Raw genomic sequence first — 20,371 nt, 5'->3', positions numbered from 1 at the left:
TTTTCCCTGTCCTCCAGCGAGTCAGACCCGCGGAGCCCCGGGAGCCGCTGCCCGGCGCATAAGGAGCTCTTTATGAGCCGCCCGCTGTCTGCGCACAGCGGCTGCTTTGTGCTGGCCGGACACTCACCTGAGAAGGCTTCTGTGTGTTGAGGGAAGGGTGTCCTGGAGGCGGCATGTCCTTCCCTCGCTGTCCCCAAAGGCCCTCGTCACCTTTTCAACCTCCGGCTGCCGGTGGCTCTCCCTGCGCAGGGGTCTGGCCGTGCCGGCGGAGGCGGGGGGTGCCCAAGGAGCCTTGGGGGCTGCACCTCTCTTGTTCTCTCAGCCCACCCTCCTCGACTGGGTGCAGGGGAACAGCTCGAGTGCTTGGCGAGCTGTGGAGCTCTGATCAGCCATGTGGTTGGCTCTTGTCAGAGCTGTTGCAGAGGGAAACCTCCTGGACACAAGGAAGCATGGCCCCCATCACCATCCCCTGCTCACCAGAGCATGTTCCAGGCACTGCCAAAGGGACTGAGGACAGCCTTGGTTGGGCAGGATGTGCAGGGCAGCTTGTAGGAAGGTGTCCCTGGCCATGGCAGCAGTGTTGGAAAAAGATGATCCCTCCCAGCTCAAACCATTCTGTGATTCTATGTTAACCCATCTCCCAGTCCTGTGCTGGGGGGGTCCTTCAGCACAGCCCCCAGCAACAGTGGTGCTGGAAGGGACATGGACACTGCATGACCCTGGGTGGGCTTGACACTTCTACTGGCACCCCAAACTCTGCAAATCTGCCATGAGCACAGCCCCCCCAGCCCCCAGGAAGCTTGCCCCAGGAACAAGGAGGACACCCTTCCTACAGCCACTTTTCTTTTATTAGAGATTACAAGATACAAGAAGCTGGACCTGCATGCCGAGTGCTGTTGGCTCACTCTGTCTTTCTCCTCTGTGTGCTCTGCAGGCAGAGAGGAGGGGGGCTGGCAGAGATAGGCACACCCAGGCTGGTCCCCCCATTGCCCGTAGGGCTTTTCCTACAGGGACACTGTTTTTGCTGCGGTGGCTTTGCCCTGCCAGCCATGAGCAAGCATTATGGGAGGGAGCTGTCTCCAATGGGACAAGAACTGGGACCACTGAGCTGAACGTGCTCCATCGCTCCCCGGGGGAGACCCCGGCTTGGCCCCACACCTGCCTCCAAAGGGGATCAAAACACATACGGGGACACAAAGACCGTGACCTTGAAGATGTGCTTGCCCAAGAGGACTTTACGGGAGAACTCGCTCATCTCCAGCTCCACCTCCAGCGTGGCTGGCCCTGCCACGGGGCTGGTGAGCAGCAGCTCCCCCGTCTGCCGGTCGGAGCGTCGCACAGAGAAGACGCCCTGGCCCCTTCCACCCGTGATGGCGAAGCGCAGGCTGTCGCCCACGAAGCGGGTGGTGGACATCTTGAAGAGGACACGGGGCACGGTGCGGTTGGCCTGGAGCGGCAGGTAGTGGAAGGAGATGGAGGTGGCAGCCAGGAGGCAGGCCCGGCTCTCCATGGGGCAGGGGTTCCTCTCGCACTGGCTGCCGGGAGAGAAGGGGTGCCACTGCTCAGTGCTGTGGTTTGGCTCTCTCAGGAAGCTGCCCTCATCCTTGCAAGCAAGCCCAGCCCACGCCACAAGCAGCATCTCCAGCCCCACTGTTGGTCCTGTGGCAGAGTAACCCAAGACAGTCACATCTGAGTGTGCCCAGCATCGGATCTCTACCTCATCCCTGCTTCTGCCAGGCAAACACCATGCCCTGCAGGGACACAGCTCTGGGTGATGCTTTAAGGCTGGGACTGGGGGTAGCCAGTCCCAGATGGAGGACAGGGATGGAGGTAGATGTGCCTCCTGAAGAGGAACATGTCGGGATCAGGGATGCTCCTCTGCTTGGGTGTTTTTGTTCAGCCACAAAGCAGTTTAGTCTCAAGAGTGCAATGGCCACTGCTGGAAGGCAGCTCACGGCAACACATGGATGCACAGCAGAGGGGAAATAGTGTCTTTCCCCACAGTATGTGGCTCTGGGGGGAGGTAGAATTCTGGATAAAGCCACCATATATTGAGTTGCTCCTGTATGCACCTCCAGCATCCCCAGACCATCCAGGAGCATGCCAAGCACACCTGGACACCCCACGTGGCAATTTGCTACCAGTGCTGGCTGGCACTCACCCTACTGCCCCTGGGTGGCACACTACAGTCCCCAAGGCACAGAAGGACCCATCAGTCTGGGAGAGGGCATGATGCAGCCTGAGTCCCCTGCAGTACACTACTCACAAGGCAGAGGTCTTGATGTAGCTGGTGTTGTGGCGTGGCGGGGGGCACTTGGGGCGCACACAGCGGTGGCCCCCGAAGGTGTTGATGCAGAGGTCGCCCTGGGTGCAGTTGTGCTGCTTCCCGGCGCACTCATTCACATCTGTGGTGGTGACACGGGGTGAGAGGGGCTGCCCCCACTGCACCCCTCTTCCCACAGGATGCTCCCTGCCCTGCCACCCTCACCCTCGCAGGCGTTGCGGTCGGCATGGAGCAGGTAGCCGGGGGGACAGAGGCAGCGGTAGGAGCCAGGGAGGTTGAGGCAGTCGTGGAGGCAAATCCTGGTCTGGGGGCTGGACTGGTAGAGGAGGCACTCATCCACGTCTGAGGGGGGACAAAAGTGGGGAATGGCCAGGGGGCCCGTGGCCACCAAGCCTCGGTTTCCCCCCCTCTCCCTGCCATCTTCAGCCCTCTTTTACCTTGGCACACGCCACCGGCTCTCAGCTGGAAGCCGGTGTCGCAGCTGCAGCGCCGGGAGCCTGAGCGGCCCTCGGCACAGCGGGGCTGGCGGCTGAAGGAGGCGTTGCTCAGTGTCACCCAGTCTGTGGGGGACAGCGGGTGGGGCATGGGGAGATGGGTGGGGGCTGAGGTCCCTGGGGGGGCTGCCAGGGAAGTGGGAGATGGTGCAGCACAGCCAGGTGCTGTCCCCATGAGCATCCCCATCCTCGACAGTCCAAACCCAGGCACCTACAGGAGTAGATGGGGTTCTGGCAGCTGGGGCCTGACCAGCCTGGGGGGCAGAGGCACGTGTAGCTCTGGTCACCATCCACGCAGGTCCCGCTGTTGGCACAGGGGTTGCTGGAGCAGTCATCCATACCTAGGGAGAAGCAGCTCGTGAGCACCAGATGAAGCACATCCTTGCTTCATCCCCGTGCCCATGGCTGCAGCCTCTGGGCAGAGCGATGGAACCCCGTGGCTCAAGGTGAGGGAGGAGCCCATGGGCTGGGCTGAGCCCATGGCACCCCAACCCCACTCCACTTCACTTCTGCAGAAGGGCTGGGTGCCGCTCCACGTGCGGTTGTGCCGGCAGCTGCGCGTCTCCGAGCCCACCAGCTGGAAGCCGCTGTCGCAGACAAAGTGAACGTCGTGGCCCACCCGCACACTCCGGCCCAGCATCCGCCCGTTCAGGGGCACTGCCAGCTGTGGACAGGTGTCTGTGGACAGACAGACACGGGTGAGGATGGACACTGCCAGGCTGGAGCCGGCCCCAACCCGGCGAGGAGCTGGGGGTGCCTTGCCCAGGCTGTCTGTGGGGGTCCAGGTGTCAGAGGCGACCCTGTGGGGATGTCACCGGTGGTGGTGACTGGCCGGGGGTACCATTGCGTTTTGTGGGCTGTCTCTGGAGGTGGCTCTGGAGGATGGAAAGCTGGTTCCGGAGCCCGCGTGTGCCCCGCAGGTGAGCAGCCTCCTGCGCCGCCAGCAGCTTCTGCATCTGCCGCACTGCACTGAGAGCCTGCTGCCGGCTCAGGCACTCCTGGGGGGACACATGGACATCCCTGTCACCCGCTGGGCTCCTCTGCCACCCTGCTGCAGCCCAGGGGGACCCTTCCAAGCAGGCAGCATCTTTGGAGTTGGTTTGAATGTCCTGCCTTGGGCAGAGCCCTTTCCCATTCTATTTGGGGTCTGCCCCTGGCTCCATGTCTGCTCCAGCCTCAGCCCTCCCCACCCAGCCCTGCCCGGGGCACTTGGATGCTGAGGAGCAGCTTGGATGCCCCAGGTGGGTTTAACATCGTCTTGCTGCTGCAGTGGAAAAGTCCTATGATCACCCCCTTGGCCCTGGGTAGCCCCACGGGTGTCGTGGCTGTGCTGTACCCACCACGCCAGGCTGGTGACGGGGTGCTGGGGTGTGAGAAGTGGGTGCTGATCAGCCCACAGTGGGGAGTCTGCTATGGGGCTGGAGGGAGGGAGGCATGAGAGTCCTTACCTGGGTGCTGCTGAGGGGCAGCTGCAGGATGCCCAGGGCCAGCAAGGCTGGCAGTGGGATGAGGAGCATCACGCCGGGGCTGGCTACAGGGACAAGACGCCGACAGTCCGGTTCTGCTCACAGCCGCACTCCTGCACTCGCTGGGATTTATCCACAGTGTGTGCCTGTGTGTTTGTTGGTTTTTCTCCTGGCCGAGGCCGAGCTGTAGGAAAGTTTCCCCTTGGCACTGGCGCCAGCCTCTCCCTTCCCTTCCCTTCCGTTCCTTTCCCTCTCTGCACATCAGAGGCTTTGGGGCCTTTCATGTCCCAGGGCCAGCAGATGCCGGGGCCAGGCGGTGGCTGTCACGGCACTTACAGCAGTACCAGGCTCACCTCATGGCCAGCCCCGGCTCTGGGGCTTCCCAGCATGCAGGGATGCAGGATGAGGCTAATCCTGTGCGTTTGCTAAGCCTGGGAAAGTCTGCTGTGAGAAAAGATGGCTTTGGGGTCTGTGCTGGGGTTCAGCTCTCTGGAGGGGCTGGGGCCGTGGGGAAGGGCAGCCCAGGAATGCTGTGGACTCACTGGACTCAGCACAGCCTTGCTGGGGTGAGCTCAGCCATGGCTGGAGTTTAGAGTGGAACCCCAGGGATCTGATGCAGCCAGGAGTTGGGATGCAGATTGGTGTTACAGCCAGTATTAACATTAGGGTCAGGGTAAATGTTAGAGTCAGTATTAGGGCTAGGATGAGGTTAGGATTAGAGTTGTGGTTAGGGTTGGGATTAGGTTTAGGATTAGGATTAGCATTTGGGTTATGTTGGGATTAGGATTAGGGTCAGGGTTAACATTAGGGTTAGGTCTGGAGTTTAAAGTTTGGGTTAGCATTAAATTCATGGTTAGGACTAAGGTCAGGTTTTTTCTTAGGGTTAGAGTTAGCATTAGGACCAGTTCCAAAGGTTCAGGTCCATATTAGCAGGAAGATTTGGATGAGAGGTGGGGTTGGCATTAGCATTAGGCCAGGGTTAGGCTCAGAGTGAGGGAACTGAAGCATTTAGAGCTGGGTTTATGCCGACACCCAGCTCAGACCTGACAGCTGGGAGGCAGGATGCTCCTGGTCCCTCCTGCCTGTGACAGCCCAGAAGGGGCACGGCCACATGTGCCTGTCCCTTGCCCACCCCCAGCAGCCATGTCCGAAGCCCACACCTCTACCCTGTGCCAGCGGAGCAGCTGGCATGGTTACTGGGAGCCCTGCACTGGGGCAAAGCCTTCAGGGTGCTACTGAGCCCCCCGAGCAGCCCGGGCTCCGGCCTCGCTGCCTGACCCCGAGTGCCTGCTGAGACATCCCTCTCCCCCAGCTCGGCATCTCTCCCGCCACCGGCCCCCCAGCCCTCACATCCTCCCACCCTGTAACCACACTGCCCAGCTCTCCGGAGCGGGTATTTGGCTTCCTGCCTGCAGCGGTGTGTGTTACCTCCCCGGCATGTTTAATTCATGGGGCAGGAGGAAGGCTGGCAGCAGGGGCCCCCTGACTGCCCCAGCCCCTCGGTATCCAGTCTCCCAGGGTCCCAAAGTGGGTTCCGCTTGCGACCCCGGCTCCTGCTGCCTCCACACCTCGACCCCGGCCCGGCGGCGGGGCTGGGGGGGCTGACCCCGCTGCGGGACATCCCGGCGGGGCTGCAGCCCAGGGCCCCGGGACTTGTCTGCCACATTCGCTCCAGCGAGCAACTGTTTTGACAGAGCTATTACTCACCCGTCAAGCTTTTGTTCGCGCTGCCCAGCGGTGCCTGTCTGGAGTCCTGAATAGGATCAAATCCTGCGACCAGACACACACACACACACACACACACACACACGCGGGAGCGCGCAGGAGCGCGCGGCCGAGCTCGCCCCAAAGCCGGGGCTGCTGCGGGGTGATTCGGCTCTCCACAGCCCTCCCTCCGGAGCCTCTGGTCCCCCCCATCCCAGGACCGACATGGAGCTCTTGGTCCTGCTGCTTTGCAACCTCCTGGTGTGGAGGGTGGGTGAGACGAGGTCGGATGCTCCAGAAAAGTTGTCCCCGCTGGCTCCGGGAGGTAACTGGGAGAGGGGCTGCTCCTCCGGCAGCAGGGCTGGGAGGCAGCTGGTTTAGGGGGTGAGTGCACCCTGAGCACCTGCTGGGACAGACCAGGCAGGCAGGGGACTGGGTGGGTGATGGGCATCCAGGGATGGCAACGAGGATCTCGGTGGGTGGTGGGGGCTGGGGATAGGATGAGGCTGGGAGGGGGGGCATGGAGCTGGTGATGGGGTGGAGCTGGTGATGGGATGGAGCTGGGGGGGCTCTGGGGCTGATGATGGGATGGAACTGGTGATGGGATGGGGCTGGAGAACTCTGGGGTAGTGATATAATTGACGTGGGGCCAGCCTAGCGTTGGTGATATGGTGGAACCTGGGGGGGCCTCTGGTGCTGGTGATGGGACAGTGCTGGTGACAGAATGGGGCAGGGGGTCCTGCAGCTGGTGATGGGGGCTAGTGACGGGTCCAGCCCAGAAGGGTCTGGGTGCTGGCAGGACGGAGGTAGGGGGTTGGGGGGGGGGAGCGGGTGCATTCCTGGCAGTCTCAGCCCACCCGTGCGAGACAGGGGCTCAGCGGGCTGGCCACCCCCCCCCCGGCCCCTTGCCCCTTTTGTGCTCCCAGCCCAAAAGTGCTTTCTTCTCTCCCCTCAAGTCTCCATGGAGACCTGGGTGCCTTCCCCGTATCCCCGGCTGCGGTCGGGCCCTTCAGGGAGAGTTCCCACGGCTTCTCGAAGGGTCCGTCCGACCACAGCCAGGGATACGGGGAAGGCACTTGCACCCCCTGGCCCCCTTGGCCCCATCCCTATCCCCTGCTGTCCCCCCAGCTCTCAGCATGAAGGAGACCTTCCTGGTGCTCTCACTGCACAACAAGCTGAGGAGCAAAGTGCAGCCCCCCGCTGCCAACATGCAGAAGCTGGTGAGCCCCCTCGCAGGTCCCATGTCCCCCACCTTTGATGTCACATCCACCTACCACTCCATGCCCAGGGAGGGGGGTAGCCCGTGGGTGCTACACAGTAGTTTGTTAACAAGCTAATGAAGCAGAAGAGCTGGTGTGGGGCCCCAAGGGAAGGATGTGCCACCAGCGCTGACAGATTGAGGGCACACCAAAGACAGGGCTGGTCCCTTGAGGTCTTTTTTGGGGTCCGCCATGTCCTTCTGATGTCCCCTGATCACCCCACACCTGCACATACCAAGGGCAGGGCTGGTCCTTTGGGGTCTTCTGTGGGGTCCCCCATGTCCTGTGATGGCCCTGGATATCCCCCAACCACCCCATACCTATGCAGACCAAGGGCAGGGCTGGTCCCTAGGGGTCCCTTGCAGCATCCCCCATGACATGCCCCAGTCATCCCCTGGACTGAGCCCCTTGTCAGCCCCCAAATTCCCCCTGCGTGGCTCATGCTCATCCCTGCAGGAGTGGAGCGAGGAGCTGGGGCAGCTGGCGGGGGCACGGGCAGCCAGCTGCCTGGAGGGCCCCGCTCCCCCACCAGCCCCACAGCTGGGCTGGAACGAGGCCCTGCTGCCAGTGGGCATGGGGGGCTTCGTGGCCGTGCTGGAGCGTTGGTTCGCCGAGGGACGCGGCTACGACTACGGGACGGGGCACTGTGCCAGCAACGCCACCTGCCACCATTACACCCAGGTGGGCACGGGGCAGGGGTGGCACCAGGGGGCCGTGGGGGACCGGGGCACGGGGTGACACGTGTCCTCCTTCAGCTGGTGTGGGCCACAGCGGGGCGGCTGGGTTGTGGCCGGCACCGCTGCCCCGGCCCCCACGGCCCCAGCGAGGCCTTCGCCTGCGCCTACAACCCGGGGTAAGGGCTGGGAGAGGGAGGGACAGGAGAGGGGATGGGGGGGGAGGACACGCCGGGAGGAGCAGGGCCATGTGGGATGGGGGTGGGGCTGGGGTAAGTGGGTGGGGCTTGTGGGGGTGGGCGGGGTCTCTGCTGGGTGTGTCTGGGTGGATTGACCTATGGGGATGCACGGTGAGGGGTGGGGGCGGAGCCATGCCCTGTTGGTGGGTGGGGCTGGGTGGTGGGAGTGGGCGGGGCTGAATGGTGTGGGCAGGGCCATGCATTGAAGTGGGTGGGGTGGGAAATGTGGGCGGTGCTATGTTTGGGGAGTGGGCGGAGGCTTGGTGTCATGGGAGGGGCTATGTGTTAAAATGGGTGGGGCTGAGTGTGGTGGGTGGGGCTATGTGCAGAAGTGGGCAGGGCCGTGAAGTCTAGGCGGTGTTTTGCACTAGAAGTGGGCGGGGCTCTGCCCAGAAAAGGGTGTGGCTTGCCCAGGTGGGTGAGGCCCTGCCCAGAAAGGGGTGTGGCTTGCCCGGGTGGGCGGGGCATCCTCCTCCAGCTGCCTGCGGGGCCAGGGGCAACTGGGAGGTGGCCGGGACGCCCGTCCTGCCCTACAAGCAGGGCCCCTGGTGCTCCCTCTGCACCGCCGGCCTCTCTGGCTGCTTCAAGTCCTGGGATCACGGCGGCGGGCTCTGCGGTGAGTCCCTGCCATCCCTCCAGCCCCTGTGTGGCCCCGGCAGTGCCACTGCCAGCCCTGACACCCCCACCTGCTGTGCCCAGAGGTGCCCAGGAACCCCTGTCGCATGAGCTGCAGGAACAGCGGGAGTCTCGACATGGGCAGCTGCCAGTGCGCCTGTCCCCCTGGCTACACAGGAAGGTACTGCCAAGGTGAGAGGGCACCACACAGCCCTGCCTCTCCTCCCCTCTCGAGGCACGTGCGTGGCTGCTGTGGGTGCAGGCCATGCGTGTGCAGGGTGGGTGCAGGGGGGGCTGGTGCAGGGCGTGCTTGGGCATGGCCAGTGCAGCACTCACAGCCTGCTCAGTACTCGTGTGCCCACGGCGGTGCAGAACCAGGGGCACCAGCACAGCTCAGTGCACGTGTGGATGTGGCTGGTGCAGCTTGGGCAGCACGGACAGTGCCTGGGGTGCAGCGTGGGGCGGGCAGGGGCCGCCGAGCCCCCCCAGCTAAAACAGCGCCGTGCCCACAGTGAGGTGCAGCGGGCAGTGCCTCCACGGAAGGTTCAGGAAGGAGGAGTGCTCCTGCCTCTGCGATGCGGGCTACGGTGGAGCTGAGTGCGGCAGTGAGTCTGTGCCCACCTGTGCTGCTGCGGGGTGGCAGCGGGAATCCATGGGCAGGGACCCCGGGAGTGGGGTGAAGGGTCCTCTGTGGGCCCAGCTTGGCCAGCACAGGGACCCACCTGCTCCTGCCTGTGCCCCCAGCGAAGATCCAGTTCCCTTTTCATGCTTGCGATGTGCGGATAGACAGTGACTGCTTCATGGTGTCTCCAGAGGCCGACACCTACTATGGAGCCAAAATTAAGTGCCAGGTGAGCTCCTGGGATGCTCCGGGCATCCTTGTGCAGCTGAAAATTGCCACCCATGCTTGCAGCCCTCCCGGGCATCTCTCCTCTGCCTGGCACAGGGCTGGGCCGCATGTTTGGGGCAGACTGACTCCCTTCCGTGCAGGAGAAAGGGGCGATGCTGGCCCAGATCAGAAACCAGAAGGTCCAGGACATCCTGGCTTTCTACCTCAGCCGCTTGGAGATGGGTAACAGGGTGACAGACACCGATTTTGAGACCGGGAACTTCTGGATTGGTGAGTGACAGCAGTGGGCAAGGTGCCCGGGCTGGCAGCAGACATGCCAACCCACCTCCCACTCCCCCAGGTCTCACCTACAAGACATCCAAGGCTTCCTTCCGCTGGGACGTGGGCGAGCCATCCTCTTTCACCAGCTTTGCTTTTGGGCAGCCGGACAACCAGGGGTAAGTGGATCTAGAGGACACTGAGCCCTGCATGGTGTCACCGCTGTGCCACTGCACTGGCTGGCTCCACCACCCTCCCGCTGGGACACAGGTTTGGGAACTGTGTGGAGATGCAGGCGTCGGCTGCCTTCAACTGGAATGACCAGCGCTGCAAGACCCGAAACCGGTACATCTGCCAGTTCGGTGAGTGAGGGGCTGGGAGCCCTCCCGTGTGTCCCCAGGGGTGCCAAGCCCTGGGGTTGCCAGTCTCCAGCTCTGCTGGGTCTGTCCCTTGTTGCCAGCCCTGCTCAGACCTCTGGGTACCTCCTGGCTTGGGGGGCACTGACTGTCCGCCTTCCATCACAGCCCAGGAACACATCGCCCTGTGGCAGCGGGACCCCTGAGCCAGCAGCCCTGGGAACTGGCTAGTGCTGGCTGCTGTGCCGAGCCCATGGCTCAGGAAGACCTTGATGCTGTGCCAAGCCTGGACCATGGCTCAGAAGGATCCCCCCACAGCTCACCTGCACAGGGGATGGGAGATTGAGGGGCCCCATGGCACTGGGACCTCGTGAGAAGGGATGTGCTTTATGTCAGCATCCCCAAAACAGCATCTTCTTCTGCCCCTCACCTTCCTCTCTCACCATCACACTGTGACACCTCCCGGGCAGGAGATGCCCCTGCAACAGCCAGGTACAGCAGCATCCTCCTCCGAAATTGGCAACTGGGCCTTGTCTGGACTGTGGTCTTGAAGTGACAAGGGGCCAAGGGGGGCTCCTGGGAGGTGCAGATCTCGGCACAGCTGAGGGTGAGGACCAGGCTCAGCTCTGAGCCATCATCTTGACCTGTGTGGGAACCTCTCAGTTTGCTGGGTTCCTCATGATCACCTGACCCTTCGTCATCACCCAGTTCCTCACCACCACCATCTGCCCAGCAGTTAATAAAGACCCGTTCCCCCTTGGGAAGAGCAGTTTGTCTTCCTTTGCTCTCCCAAGCCCACTAGACTCTCCCTAACCACATCCCACATCCTGCCTGCACTAGGTGGTACCTCCATCTCCATCCCTGGAGCGAGTTCTGGAGTTGGAGGAGCCAGGACCAGCCCAGCCTCTGGCTGAACTTGGCTCCAGCACCTGGGGGTGTTTTGGAAGGGTGGCATTAGCCAAGATCTGCTTCTTCCAGCCCCAGGACAGCCCCAAGTCAGGGCTTTCCACGTGCTGAGTGAAAACCTGTGACTCCAGCGCTGGCGGGTGCCAGTGGGTGCTTTTGAAGGGAACATGCCTCTGCCCTCCTCCTGTCCGAACAGCCCTCTCCAGCGCTGGGCTGGGAGTTAAAACGTCCCCAGCCAGGGCGCTGCGTGCCAGTTGGTTGTGTCGCCAGCTCCGTGGCGGGAAGGCACGATCCACATCGCTGCCAGCAAGGCTGGGCTCGGGGCTCCGGGCGAGCTGGGCAAACCCGGACAGCCACCGAGCCGGCGACCGGGAGGGCAGGACCCGGCAGGTGCGAGGGGCGAGAGGTGGAAGGATCCCGGGGAGGATGAGGGTGAGGATGGAGATCCCGGGGGCAGCGTGAGCGCGGTGCCCGCAGCGGTGCGGGCAGGGACACGGACCACCGTGCGGGGCGTGGTGTCCCCCCGCGCCGCGGTGGTGCGGCCCGGACCCCCCCGCCCGGCGGTGGTAGCGCCCGGTGGCAGCGCTCGGTCCGGTGCGGGGCCGGTGCGGGGCCGGTGCGGGGCCATGACGCTCTTCGGCAGCGGGGACGCGGGCTGGAGATGTGAGTATCGGCCGGATCGGGCCCTAATCTTCCCCCCCCCGGTATCCCTCCCGCGGGATCGGCCCTCCTCCCGCACCCTTCCCCCGGGAGATGCTCCGGCACCGGGATGCTCGCCCGGCACCGGGATGCTCGCCCGGCACTGGCAGCCCTGCCCGAGGCGGGGGTGTCCCCCTGCAGCCTTCTGGTGCCCCTAACGCCCCCACCCCGGGTGGGGCCGCCTTCCAGGTGCCCTCCACAGTGGTACCAGTCCCTCTCCAGGGCTGGGATGGCCTCCCGATACTGGAATGCCTGGTTCTCCCCATGCCATGACCCCTGGGACAAGGATGCACTCCCAGTACTGGGATGCCCCCATGCCATTACCCCTCACTATCGTTACCTCCAGGACAGGAATATATCCTCACAGTACTGGGATGCCCCCACGCAATTTCCTCCTGTCTCAGGGATGTCCTTTTAATGCTGAGGTTAACCCTAGGTCAGAGATGTCCTCCTGGTGCTGGAATGCTCCCCCATACATTATTCCCCCATACCATTACTCCCCAAGGACAGGGATGCTCTCAGAACCCTTCCATTACATGGAGGAGAGCCCAGACACAGGGCCAATGACCCTGGGTGATGGAGCCCTGCTGGCTCTGTCCCCTGCCCCATCAGGGCAGTCCCCTTGGTACATGTGGCCTGTGACAGGGTCCCTGGCTGGGGTGCTGAGGTCTCTGTCCTGCTGGCAGGGAGTGGAGTGAGTGTCTCTGCTGGGCAGGCGTGATGGGCTGGAGAGAGGGATGTCAACAGCGGGCTCTGGCCCTGAGCAGTCCCTGGGAATCTGGCTGCACCCATGAAAAATTGGTGCCAGCATTACCTGGCATGCACAGAGCACTTTCCCCAGCTCACCCTGAGATCAGAGCCAGCCCACAGACTTCACCACACAAGGTGGCAGCCTGGAAAGCAAAGTGCCAATTTCCTTCCGCTTGGATCTTTCTCAGAAACCCTCTTCCCTGTAGGGATGGGGGGAACTTCATCTGACAGATGCTGGGCTGGAGGGACCCGTGGCCAGTGTCCACACTCCTGGGGAGGTCTAAGCCTCTCTGCTGGGACAGTGTGTTCCCAGAGCACTCAGGAAGCTTCAGCTCGGTGTGCCCTGGTGCAGTGGCATCCACAATGTCACCTGTGGGACAGCTGGTCACACTTACTGTGTCTGAGGGGAAGTATACAGGAGGGACTCCTCAACATCTCACCCACCACCTCCTACCCCAGGGGCCAGAGAGGTTTTAGAGTCCCGCAAAATCACAAAATTAAATCTATGGAGATGTCCATAAACCACAGTATTGGTGCCTCCCAAATGTATATGCAGAAAGGAGATTCAAGCTGGCTTTTATGTGGATGTTGGTTGTGAAATCCTAACAAAGGGGTGAAGGGCATCGCCGGGGAGCTGTGACCTGGCATCGCTGAGCTGCGCGTCCGGAGGCATCTCTGCCCCACACCTCGGCATCGCACGTGTCTCAGCAGCCTTTGAGAGGGCAGAGCAGCAGGATGTGGGGCTTCCCCCATCCCTGGCATGGTGTCCTGCTATCCCAGACCTCCCCAAAATGCAACCCATCCACCCAGCAGGAGTGATAGCAGAGGTGGATTCACCACTGCGGTGGGAAATGTCTCTGCGGAATAATTACCCTCATCATCAGAGGTGCTTTCTGCCACCCTAATTGGAGCTTGCCCAGCTTTGGCTCCTTGGGACAGGGCACCCATAGGAAGGGATAACTTGACCTGCTCCATGTCCTGGTACAACGTTGGGCTGCTCCTGTCCTTCCCCAAAGCTTAAATCCAGACAGCTCCCAGCCTCCTGCTTGTCCTGCAGATTTTCTGAGGTGGGACATCTCCAGCTGGGACAGGAGTGTGGCTGAGACCAAAGGAAGCTGGTGCTAGAGACTTGTCTATGTGGATTCATTCTCCTCCTCTCTCTCCCCACAGATCTGGACATGGCCAGGGAGCCCAAGCCGAGCCGGGCCAGGCTGGGCCAGAAGCGGCAGCACAGCAGCAGCCTGTACCAGTGAGTGCTTGTGTGTGGGGTGGGGGCTGCAGGGGGGGTCTGGGGACTGTCCCACACCTGGCTCCTCTTCCTCCCCTGCTCTCCATCACTCACACCTCTGACTATTCCAGCTGGTAGGTGTAAGTCTGTGGGATGTCCCTGCCCCATCCCAACAGGGCTCTTGGCCACACAGGTGCTGGCTGGAGGCCTCGCTGGGCCCCTCCTGGTGTGTGTCACCAGTGGGGTGTGGGGACCTGCCCTCCCCACCCGAAGGCAGTCAGAGAAGCCTTGTGGTCTCCATGCCTGTTACAGATGTTGTCCTCCTTCAGTAATGGTTTCAAACTGTCAGAGGGCAGGTTTAGGTTGGACATAAGAAAGAAATTCTTCCTGCTGGTGAGGCCCTAGCACAGGCTGCTCAGAGAAGCTGTGGCTGCCCCATCCCTGGAAGTGCATAAGACCATATTGAATGGGGCTTCCTGGTCTAGTGGAAGGTGTCCCTGCCTATTGCAGAGGGGTTTGGAATGAGATGAGCTTTAAGGACTCTTCCAACCCGAACCATTCCAGGATTCTACAACTCTGTGTCTATATCTGTTGCAATTGTGATTTTTAAATGCTGTTCCTCAGGGACAGACACCCCTGCAGGGACACATGGGGGTGGTGATGGCCCTGAGGATGGCAGTAGGTGATGGTGATGGCACTGATGGTGGCAGAAGAGCAGGTCCCCATCCCTGCACACTTTTGTCTCCCCATCTCAGTGGATGTGTGGTGAGGAGGGGATTGGAGCCGGGCTCCTCTGTCTCGTAAGAGCTTTTTTGCAAACGCCCTGATTGAACTAATTGCTCTGCCTGTTGCCATGGAGCTGAAGGGAGGCAGCACTGGAGGGCCGGGACTGCTTGGCCCCCTTGGGCGCTGGAGCGTGGCAGCCACTGCCTTTGCTCTTCCCAGGGGATTCTCTGAGCAAAGAGCTGAGCCAGGAAACCCCTTGCTGTGTCCCCAGCTGGGTGCTAGACCCCAAGCCTGGGTATCCTGCAGTGCCACCAGTTCTCCCACGGCACAGAGTGTCCTGTGGCATCCCCAAACCTTTCAGTGTGGGCTCTATGCAGCAGCAGCAGCCACTGAAGCAGGTACCTTCCCTGTGCCCCGTGTGTGGGTTGTCTCTCTGTCTGCCCATTCCCTGTTTTCCCAGGACAGGTTGTGACCTTCCCCCCCAGGTGACAGGCAGGAGTTGGGGATGCAAAGGACACACCATCCTTGTCACAGCAACAGAAACTTGGAAGGTAGCAAGTCTGGACCAAAAGCTCCCAAAATAGACCCCAAGGATTGCACCCCACGTGCAAAGCACAGGAGCAGGCAGGCCACCAGGGCTGCCAGCTTGCCCTTACCAGGAGGGCTGGTGCTTGTGGGCTCTGCCTTGTGCAGAGGATTCCTGAAGAAGGTAAGGTGGCAGCAGGACAGGGAGTGCCTCTGCCCCATGACAGGCTCCAAGCTGCCCTCTGGGCTGGGTGAGCCTGGCCCAGGCTTGGTGCCCCAGGCAGGGCAGCCCAGGTTGCCTGTCAGAAGACCTCCCTGAGCCCCAGCATTGATCCCACAGAGACAAGCTCATCTGCAGCCAGATCTGGAGCCCTGGGGGACCTTGACCTGGTCCCCCCATTCCTGACAGCAGGAAGGCTCCCTGCTCCCAGTGATGCCTGGAGCGTGGCTTTGTCTCTACTTGGGTTAGGCTTAGTCCTTCGCTCCCTGATTTCGCAAGAACTGAAGCAGCAAAATGAGCTTCAGCATCTTTCCTCCTCCTTCTCCTCTTCCTCTTCCTCCTCCTGCCACTCCCTGCTCCTGGTCCATGGCACATGATTTATTACGGGCATGTCACTGCCCGTACTGGAGGGGATCCGTTGACAGATTGGTTCTTAGTTTGGAGCTGCCTGAGCTGACAGCACACACCTGGAGCCAGGGACTGTGGAGTTTAACACCAGGGCACTCTAAATGCAGCTTCCTGAGGACAGACCCTGCTGATGCTGCTCACCATCCCCCCCAACACCCTTGTTTGCCTCGAGAAAGATCCCTGCTAGGGCACAGCCACCTCCCAGGGCATGCTGCAGCCCAGGCAGCTTGCGTGAGATTCTCTGGAATGCCTCCTGTTCTGGGGGGGTTGGAAGCTGGGTGGGTGTCTCTGCCCTCCTGTGCCCACAGAGCAGGTGACATGTTCTCCTCTCTCCCCCTCCTGCAGCAGTAGCTGTGACCTGGACTACGACCTCTACAGGGATGACTTCCCGTACCGGTGAGCGCGGCATCCCAGGAGCGGGATGAGCTGAGCATGTGTGGGTTTGGTGTGTGATCGTGGAAAAGCAAGGTGTCCCTGGTCATCTGTCCCCCTGCCTCCAAGAGACGCTCAGTGGTGTTTCACCACCTTGAGGAGCTGCAGCTTCCACAGGCTGGGGGCCTGGGGAGGGGGCATGTGGGGCAGGGGCACCATGTGGGCAGGGCAGCGCCCACACTGTGGGTCCTTTCACCACACAGGGACCCAAAAAGATGCTCTCTTGGCTGGCAAAGGGTACTGCTGCACCTCTAAGGTTGTGCTCATGCCGCTGTGCTCTTGTGCCCTTGCAGGGTCTATGAGTACCAGAAGATCCCCCCCCTCATTAACCGCATCCCAGTCAAGACCAGACGGACTCACCTGGGAGCAGGAGGCAAGAGCAGCCTGAGTCCCCAGCCCGGGACGAGGAGCAGCACCAGCTCCACGGCAGGACGGACAAAGTGTAAGTGTGACAGGGCTGGGAGAAAGAAGAGGCTCAGCCCTCATGTCTCGGTGTGTGCTGACCCTGCTGCTGTGAGTCCCCAGCTCCAGCAGATGCAGCCGGGGCTGCACTGGGCTGGTGACTGTCCCCTGGGGATAGTTACTATTCCCCAAGGATGTCTGGTGGGGAGTATATTTCATAGAGGAAGACATTTTGTGAAGGAGAATGTTCCAGAGGGGAGAACGCTCCAGAGAGTGGGATGCTTCAGAGGTGGTTGCCCAGGATGGGGTGTCCTCCTTGCTCTGGGTGGGCTCCTCACAACTCCTCTCCCTGCAGTGCGAGCTGAAGAGCTGCACTCCATCAAGGGGGAGCTGAGCCAGATCAAGGCACAGGTGGACAGTCTGCTGGAGAGCCTGGACCGCATGGACCAGAGGAGAGAGCGTCTCACGGGTGAGGGGACAGGCCCAGACCCTCCAACACTGGGGTGTCTGTGCTGGGCAACCTGAGGGCACATGTGAGCCTAGACCCTGAGCTGGTTGTAAGGGGTCCCTCCGTGTGTGCCTAGGACATCCAGAGCTTGCTGGGCAGGTTCCCTACATCCTTTCCCTTCCCTGGACCGCCAAGTAAAAACCCAGCCCTTTGGCACAAGGGAACGCAGCGAGGACAGGGCTGATGTTTGCACAGGTACCCCAAATTTCTGCTGTCTCTGGCTTTGCAGGGTCCAAGGAGAGTGAGAAGAAGAGGGCAGAGCCAGGGACAGAGTCGCCATCCCCAGCAGGAGAGGGGTCCCGGGAGTCACGGGGAAAGGAGGGGACGGGATCTGATGGGCACAGTGACCTGCGCAACATCGACAGCGCCGAGGAGAGCACAGACACTGAGGAGACGGTAAGAGGAGGGCCAGATCCTCTGCTGGGCTCTCTGCTCCCCTAAAATCCACACCTGCTTGCTGGTGAGGGATGCCTGGAGTAGATGAGATGCTCTACCAGGGTTCCCCAAGCCATTCCAGCTGGGTGTCAGGGCTAAAACCGCTGGTGCCTCTGGGACAGGCCTGAGCACCCTGCAGCAAACCCCTGGGTGTGAATCAAGGCTGCACTAAGGCTGCAAAAAAACCCTCGGAGCAGAAATACCTTTTATCAAAGGTGCTGCTCCCCCACCCACATCCCCCAGCTGGATGTGGGATCCCGGGGATCCCCATGCCGGGCAGGGTGCTGGGTTTGATCCTGCTGCCAGTGCAGAGGACGGCCACGCCGCGTGTTTCTCCTCACAGGTGAAAACCCACATGTCGGATCCCGAGGGGAGCCAGTAGCCAGACTGGGATGCTGTGGCCTTCCCGTGTGGCCAGTCCCTCCCAGCTTGTGTTCATTATTTCTTTTGAGGCTTCCAGCCAGGCACAACTCGAGGTGCCCATTCCCGGCACAGCCATCCCCGGCCACCGGCAGCCCCGTGTCCCATCCTGGGAGCTGCCGGCCAGCTGGGGCAAGAGAAGTTTTTGTGTTCCAGTGCGCTCATTTTCTTTTTCCTCCTGTTTTCAGACCTAGGGATAAGCAGAGGTGGCCAGGGGAGGGAGGGGAGGAGCAGAAACAAAAGAAAAAGGACCGTGCCCCAGAGGAGCAACCCAAATCCCATCTGCCTTGCTGGCAGCACCTCCTCACCCACAGAGTGCTGTGGGGCACAGAGAGAGCAGCCCGGGGTTCCCACCCCTATGGCACAGGTCACATATCAACTGTCAGACCCTGCTGGGAATTGGTGCAGCAGGCACAGGTACAGCCCGTGGCAGGTTTCTGACCCACCATAGGAAGGAGGAACCACCCTAAGCCATCTCCAGAAGGTTTTCGCAGGATTTTGGGATGGTGCCAAGCCTAGCTCTGATGCGAGCTGCACGACCAGCAGTGGGGCAATGCCAACCCAATCACTCCCATTCGCCCCTGCTCCCAAATGTATTTTCCTTACTGGTTTTCCACGGGCTGTTCTTGTCCAGGCATTGTGTTTGCAGTCAGTGGGACTCCTGTGAGAGCTTCTCCAGGGCCCCTCACCTGCACCTGAGGAGTCCTGGTCCCCCCGTGCTCCCCAGTATCACATTTTGGTTCTGTGTCCCTCATTTCTTGGTTGTCCTTCTCTCCCTGGTAGGAACTCGTTCTGTGTTTCTAATTTGCTCTGGTAAAAGAGTGTATTGTGTTGGAAACAAAAATAATTTGTATTTATTTTCTCTGGTTATTTAACTCTGGTGCAGTTTGTAACTGTCTGAAGTGCTCATTTAATTTTTGTACCTAATTCTGTGTGCTGCCGGACACAGTCCCTGGCTTTCTTGGATGCTGCCTTTTCTGCAGCTCAGCCCAGAGGCAGGAGAGCAGCTCTGCCCTGTTTCCCAGTGGAAAATACCCAGAATATTCCCTACCAGCCCACCATGTTGCAGCTGGGCAGACAGGACTGGCTGCTCTGCTCCATCCCCAGGAACAACCAGATCCCAAGGCAGCACCCAGATCTCTGTGCACCCCTCAAAGAAGGATGGAGGGAGAAGGGGGGGGTGACCCCAATCATGGAAGGGAGGGACTAGCCCTTGGCTAGCAGAGGCCCCAGCAGAGCCGTGCAGGCAGAAGACTCACCAGAAAATAAATGATTTATTACTATGAAAAAAAGCCAACGAAACACAACTCTGCTGCCCTGAAGCACTGCCTGGGCAGGAGGCCCAAGGGATGTGCAGCCCATGCCACGGTGTGGTTCCTGCCCAGAGGTGACTGGACTCTGCCTGCACGGATGGTTGTGGTGGGAGCTCGGTGTGAGGGTCTCAGCCTGGTGCTGGGACCACCCCAAGGTGAGACGTGGGGGTCCTGCAGTGCCAGCAGCTGCTTGAAGGGAGGTCTCAGGCAGGCTCTGGCTGCTGACACAGTATGGAGGCTGGTTTTGGGGGGTTCCAGCAGCATGCCAGGCTGTTTGGGCCCTGTGGTGCCAGTTAGGAATGTTCTGCCACATTGTGACTCCTCAGATACGCTTTTGGGGGCTCTCCAGTGGTGTGGGGGGTGTATACTCCACTGTCCTTCACCAGAGTTCTTGAGCCTTCAGCTGTGTGAGAGCAGGGGGTCTCCAGCAGCACAAGGGTTGGCTCGCGGGGTCTCCAGCAGCACAAGGCATGGAACAAGCTGGGTCCGGGGTCTCTGGCAGCATGAGGTGTGGAACAAGCTGGGTCCGTGGTGGTCTCCAGTAGTTATAATTAAACTTAATAAACTTCTAATGTTCTAAAAGCAAACCTATTTCAATCCCCAACAGCGAGGCGCGGATCAGGCAGGCTCCAGGGGTCTCCGGCAGCTCCGAAGGCAGCTTGGACGGGCTCTGGGAGACGATCCCATCCCCAGGCCGGGGCACCCGGGTCTCGGGGGCGCTCAGGCCACAGAGGCAGCGGTAGCGGCGGCGGTGGCAGCAGCGGCGGCATCGCGGCGCTGGGCGGCCCGCAGGAGGCTCTGCCGCAGCACCGGGTACTGCCGGTGGCAGCCGTCGAGGCCGAGCCGCAGGGCCTGCGCCCAGTCCTCGGGGGGGCCGCCCTGGCCGCCGCCCAGCACGGCCGACACCTGGTTGAGGGCGGGCAGCAGGGCGAGCGTGAGGCGGGCGGCGGCGCGGCGCTCCTCGGGCTCCGCGGGCTGCAGCATCCAGGCGGCGGCGGCTGTGGCGGCGGGCGGGCGGCAGAGCGCGCAGCCCACGGCCAGGTCGTACATCTCCACGCCCGCGTCCGCCAGCGCCAGGGCGGCGGCGCTGACGGCGGCGGCCAGGGCCGAGCCGCCGTCCTGCAGCAGCAGCGCGCTGACGGCCAGGCGGGCCCGCGGGTACCGGCCCAGCCGCACCGCCGGCTCCAGCGCCTCCCGCAG

The 20,371-nt window shown here is 61.7% G+C and overlaps 4 protein-coding genes across 6 annotated transcripts in view; 2 read left to right on the top strand and 2 right to left on the bottom strand.

The window, feature by feature from the left end:
* Nucleotides 1-880: 880 nt before the first annotated feature.
* Nucleotides 881-6,022, bottom strand: LOC113948748 (fibulin-7-like). Its single transcript, XM_027646635.1, has 9 exons — nt 5,952-6,022; nt 4,227-4,428; nt 3,620-3,776; nt 3,286-3,456; nt 2,994-3,119; nt 2,722-2,844; nt 2,489-2,626; nt 2,267-2,405; nt 881-1,535 (listed from the first exon to the last, which is right to left on the bottom strand). The coding sequence occupies exons 2-9, from the start codon at nt 4,293-4,295 to the stop codon at nt 1,175-1,177; spliced, it is 1,284 nt and encodes a 427-aa protein (XP_027502436.1). The 5' UTR covers nt 4,296-4,428; nt 5,952-6,022; the 3' UTR covers nt 881-1,174.
* Nucleotides 5,973-10,948, top strand: LOC113948741 (C-type lectin domain family 18 member A-like). 3 transcript variants are annotated; one of them, XM_027646606.1, is made up of 12 exons: nt 5,973-6,273; nt 7,077-7,168; nt 7,664-7,888; nt 7,963-8,060; nt 8,615-8,736; nt 8,820-8,927; nt 9,248-9,340; nt 9,480-9,586; nt 9,726-9,855; nt 9,926-10,022; nt 10,114-10,188; nt 10,368-10,948. In XM_027646606.1, exons 1-12 carry the CDS (start codon nt 6,174-6,176, stop codon nt 10,543-10,545), a joined length of 1,425 nt encoding a protein of 474 aa, XP_027502407.1. In that variant the 5' UTR covers nt 5,973-6,173; the 3' UTR covers nt 10,546-10,948. The 3 variants fall into 3 exon arrangements, with proteins under 3 accessions (XP_027502407.1, XP_027502408.1, XP_027502409.1); XM_027646607.1 differs by having other exon boundaries at nt 5,973-6,332; XM_027646608.1 differs by having other exon boundaries at nt 5,975-6,273; nt 10,114-10,205; nt 10,368-10,495.
* Nucleotides 10,949-11,681: 733 nt separating this feature from the next.
* LOC113948770 (RNA-binding Raly-like protein) lies at nt 11,682-19,753 on the top strand. The gene is made up of 7 exons (XM_027646671.1): nt 11,682-11,768; nt 13,725-13,803; nt 16,007-16,057; nt 16,387-16,535; nt 16,851-16,964; nt 17,233-17,399; nt 17,782-19,753. The coding sequence occupies exons 1-7, from the start codon at nt 11,732-11,734 to the stop codon at nt 17,818-17,820; spliced, it is 636 nt and encodes a 211-aa protein (XP_027502472.1). The 5' UTR covers nt 11,682-11,731; the 3' UTR covers nt 17,821-19,753.
* Nucleotides 19,747-20,371, bottom strand: part of EXOSC6 (exosome component 6) — a 1,380-nt gene continuing 755 nt past the window's right edge. Inside the window, exon 2 of the mRNA XM_027646691.1 lies at nt 19,747-20,371. This exon is cut by the window's right edge and continues 28 nt beyond it. Within this exon, the coding sequence (XP_027502492.1) occupies nt 19,892-20,371 (480 nt within the window). The 3' untranslated portion in view covers nt 19,747-19,891.

Source organism: Corapipo altera, unplaced genomic scaffold (assembly GCF_003945725.1).
Source record: "Corapipo altera isolate COAL_440 unplaced genomic scaffold, ASM394572v1 62, whole genome shotgun sequence".
Taxonomy (NCBI): Eukaryota; Metazoa; Chordata; class Aves; order Passeriformes; family Pipridae; genus Corapipo; species Corapipo altera.
Note: the sequence above shows the minus strand (reverse complement) of the source record. Positions and strands in the feature narration are given on the sequence as shown.

Excerpts from the sequence above, each read along its gene's own strand:
- LOC113948770 (XM_027646671.1), top strand. The coding sequence starts at position 11,732 with ATGACGCTCTTCGGCAGCGGGGACGCGGGCTGGAGAT. Across the intron at positions 13,804-16,006 it reads CACAGCAGCAGCCTGTACCA|CAGTAGCTGTGACCTGGACT; the intron begins GTGAGTGCTTGT and ends CCCCTCCTGCAG. Across the intron at positions 16,058-16,386 it reads AGGGATGACTTCCCGTACCG|GGTCTATGAGTACCAGAAGA; the intron begins GTGAGCGCGGCA and ends GTGCCCTTGCAG.
- LOC113948748 (XM_027646635.1), bottom strand. The coding sequence starts at position 4,295 with ATGCTCCTCATCCCACTGCCAGCCTTGCTGGCCCTGGGCATCCTGCAG. Across the intron at positions 3,777-4,226 it reads TGCCCCTCAGCAGCACCCAG|GAGTGCCTGAGCCGGCAGCA; the intron begins GTAAGGACTCTC and ends GTGTCCCCCCAG. Across the intron at positions 2,627-2,721 it reads AGCCGGTGGCGTGTGCCAAG|ACGTGGATGAGTGCCTCCTC; the intron begins GTAAAAGAGGGC and ends GTCCCCCCTCAG.
- LOC113948741 (XM_027646606.1), top strand. The coding sequence starts at position 6,174 with ATGGAGCTCTTGGTCCTGCTGCTTTGCAACCTCCTGGTGTGGAGGGTG. Across the intron at positions 8,737-8,819 it reads TCACGGCGGCGGGCTCTGCG|AGGTGCCCAGGAACCCCTGT; the intron begins GTGAGTCCCTGC and ends TGCTGTGCCCAG. Across the intron at positions 9,341-9,479 it reads CGGTGGAGCTGAGTGCGGCA|CGAAGATCCAGTTCCCTTTT; the intron begins GTGAGTCTGTGC and ends CTGTGCCCCCAG.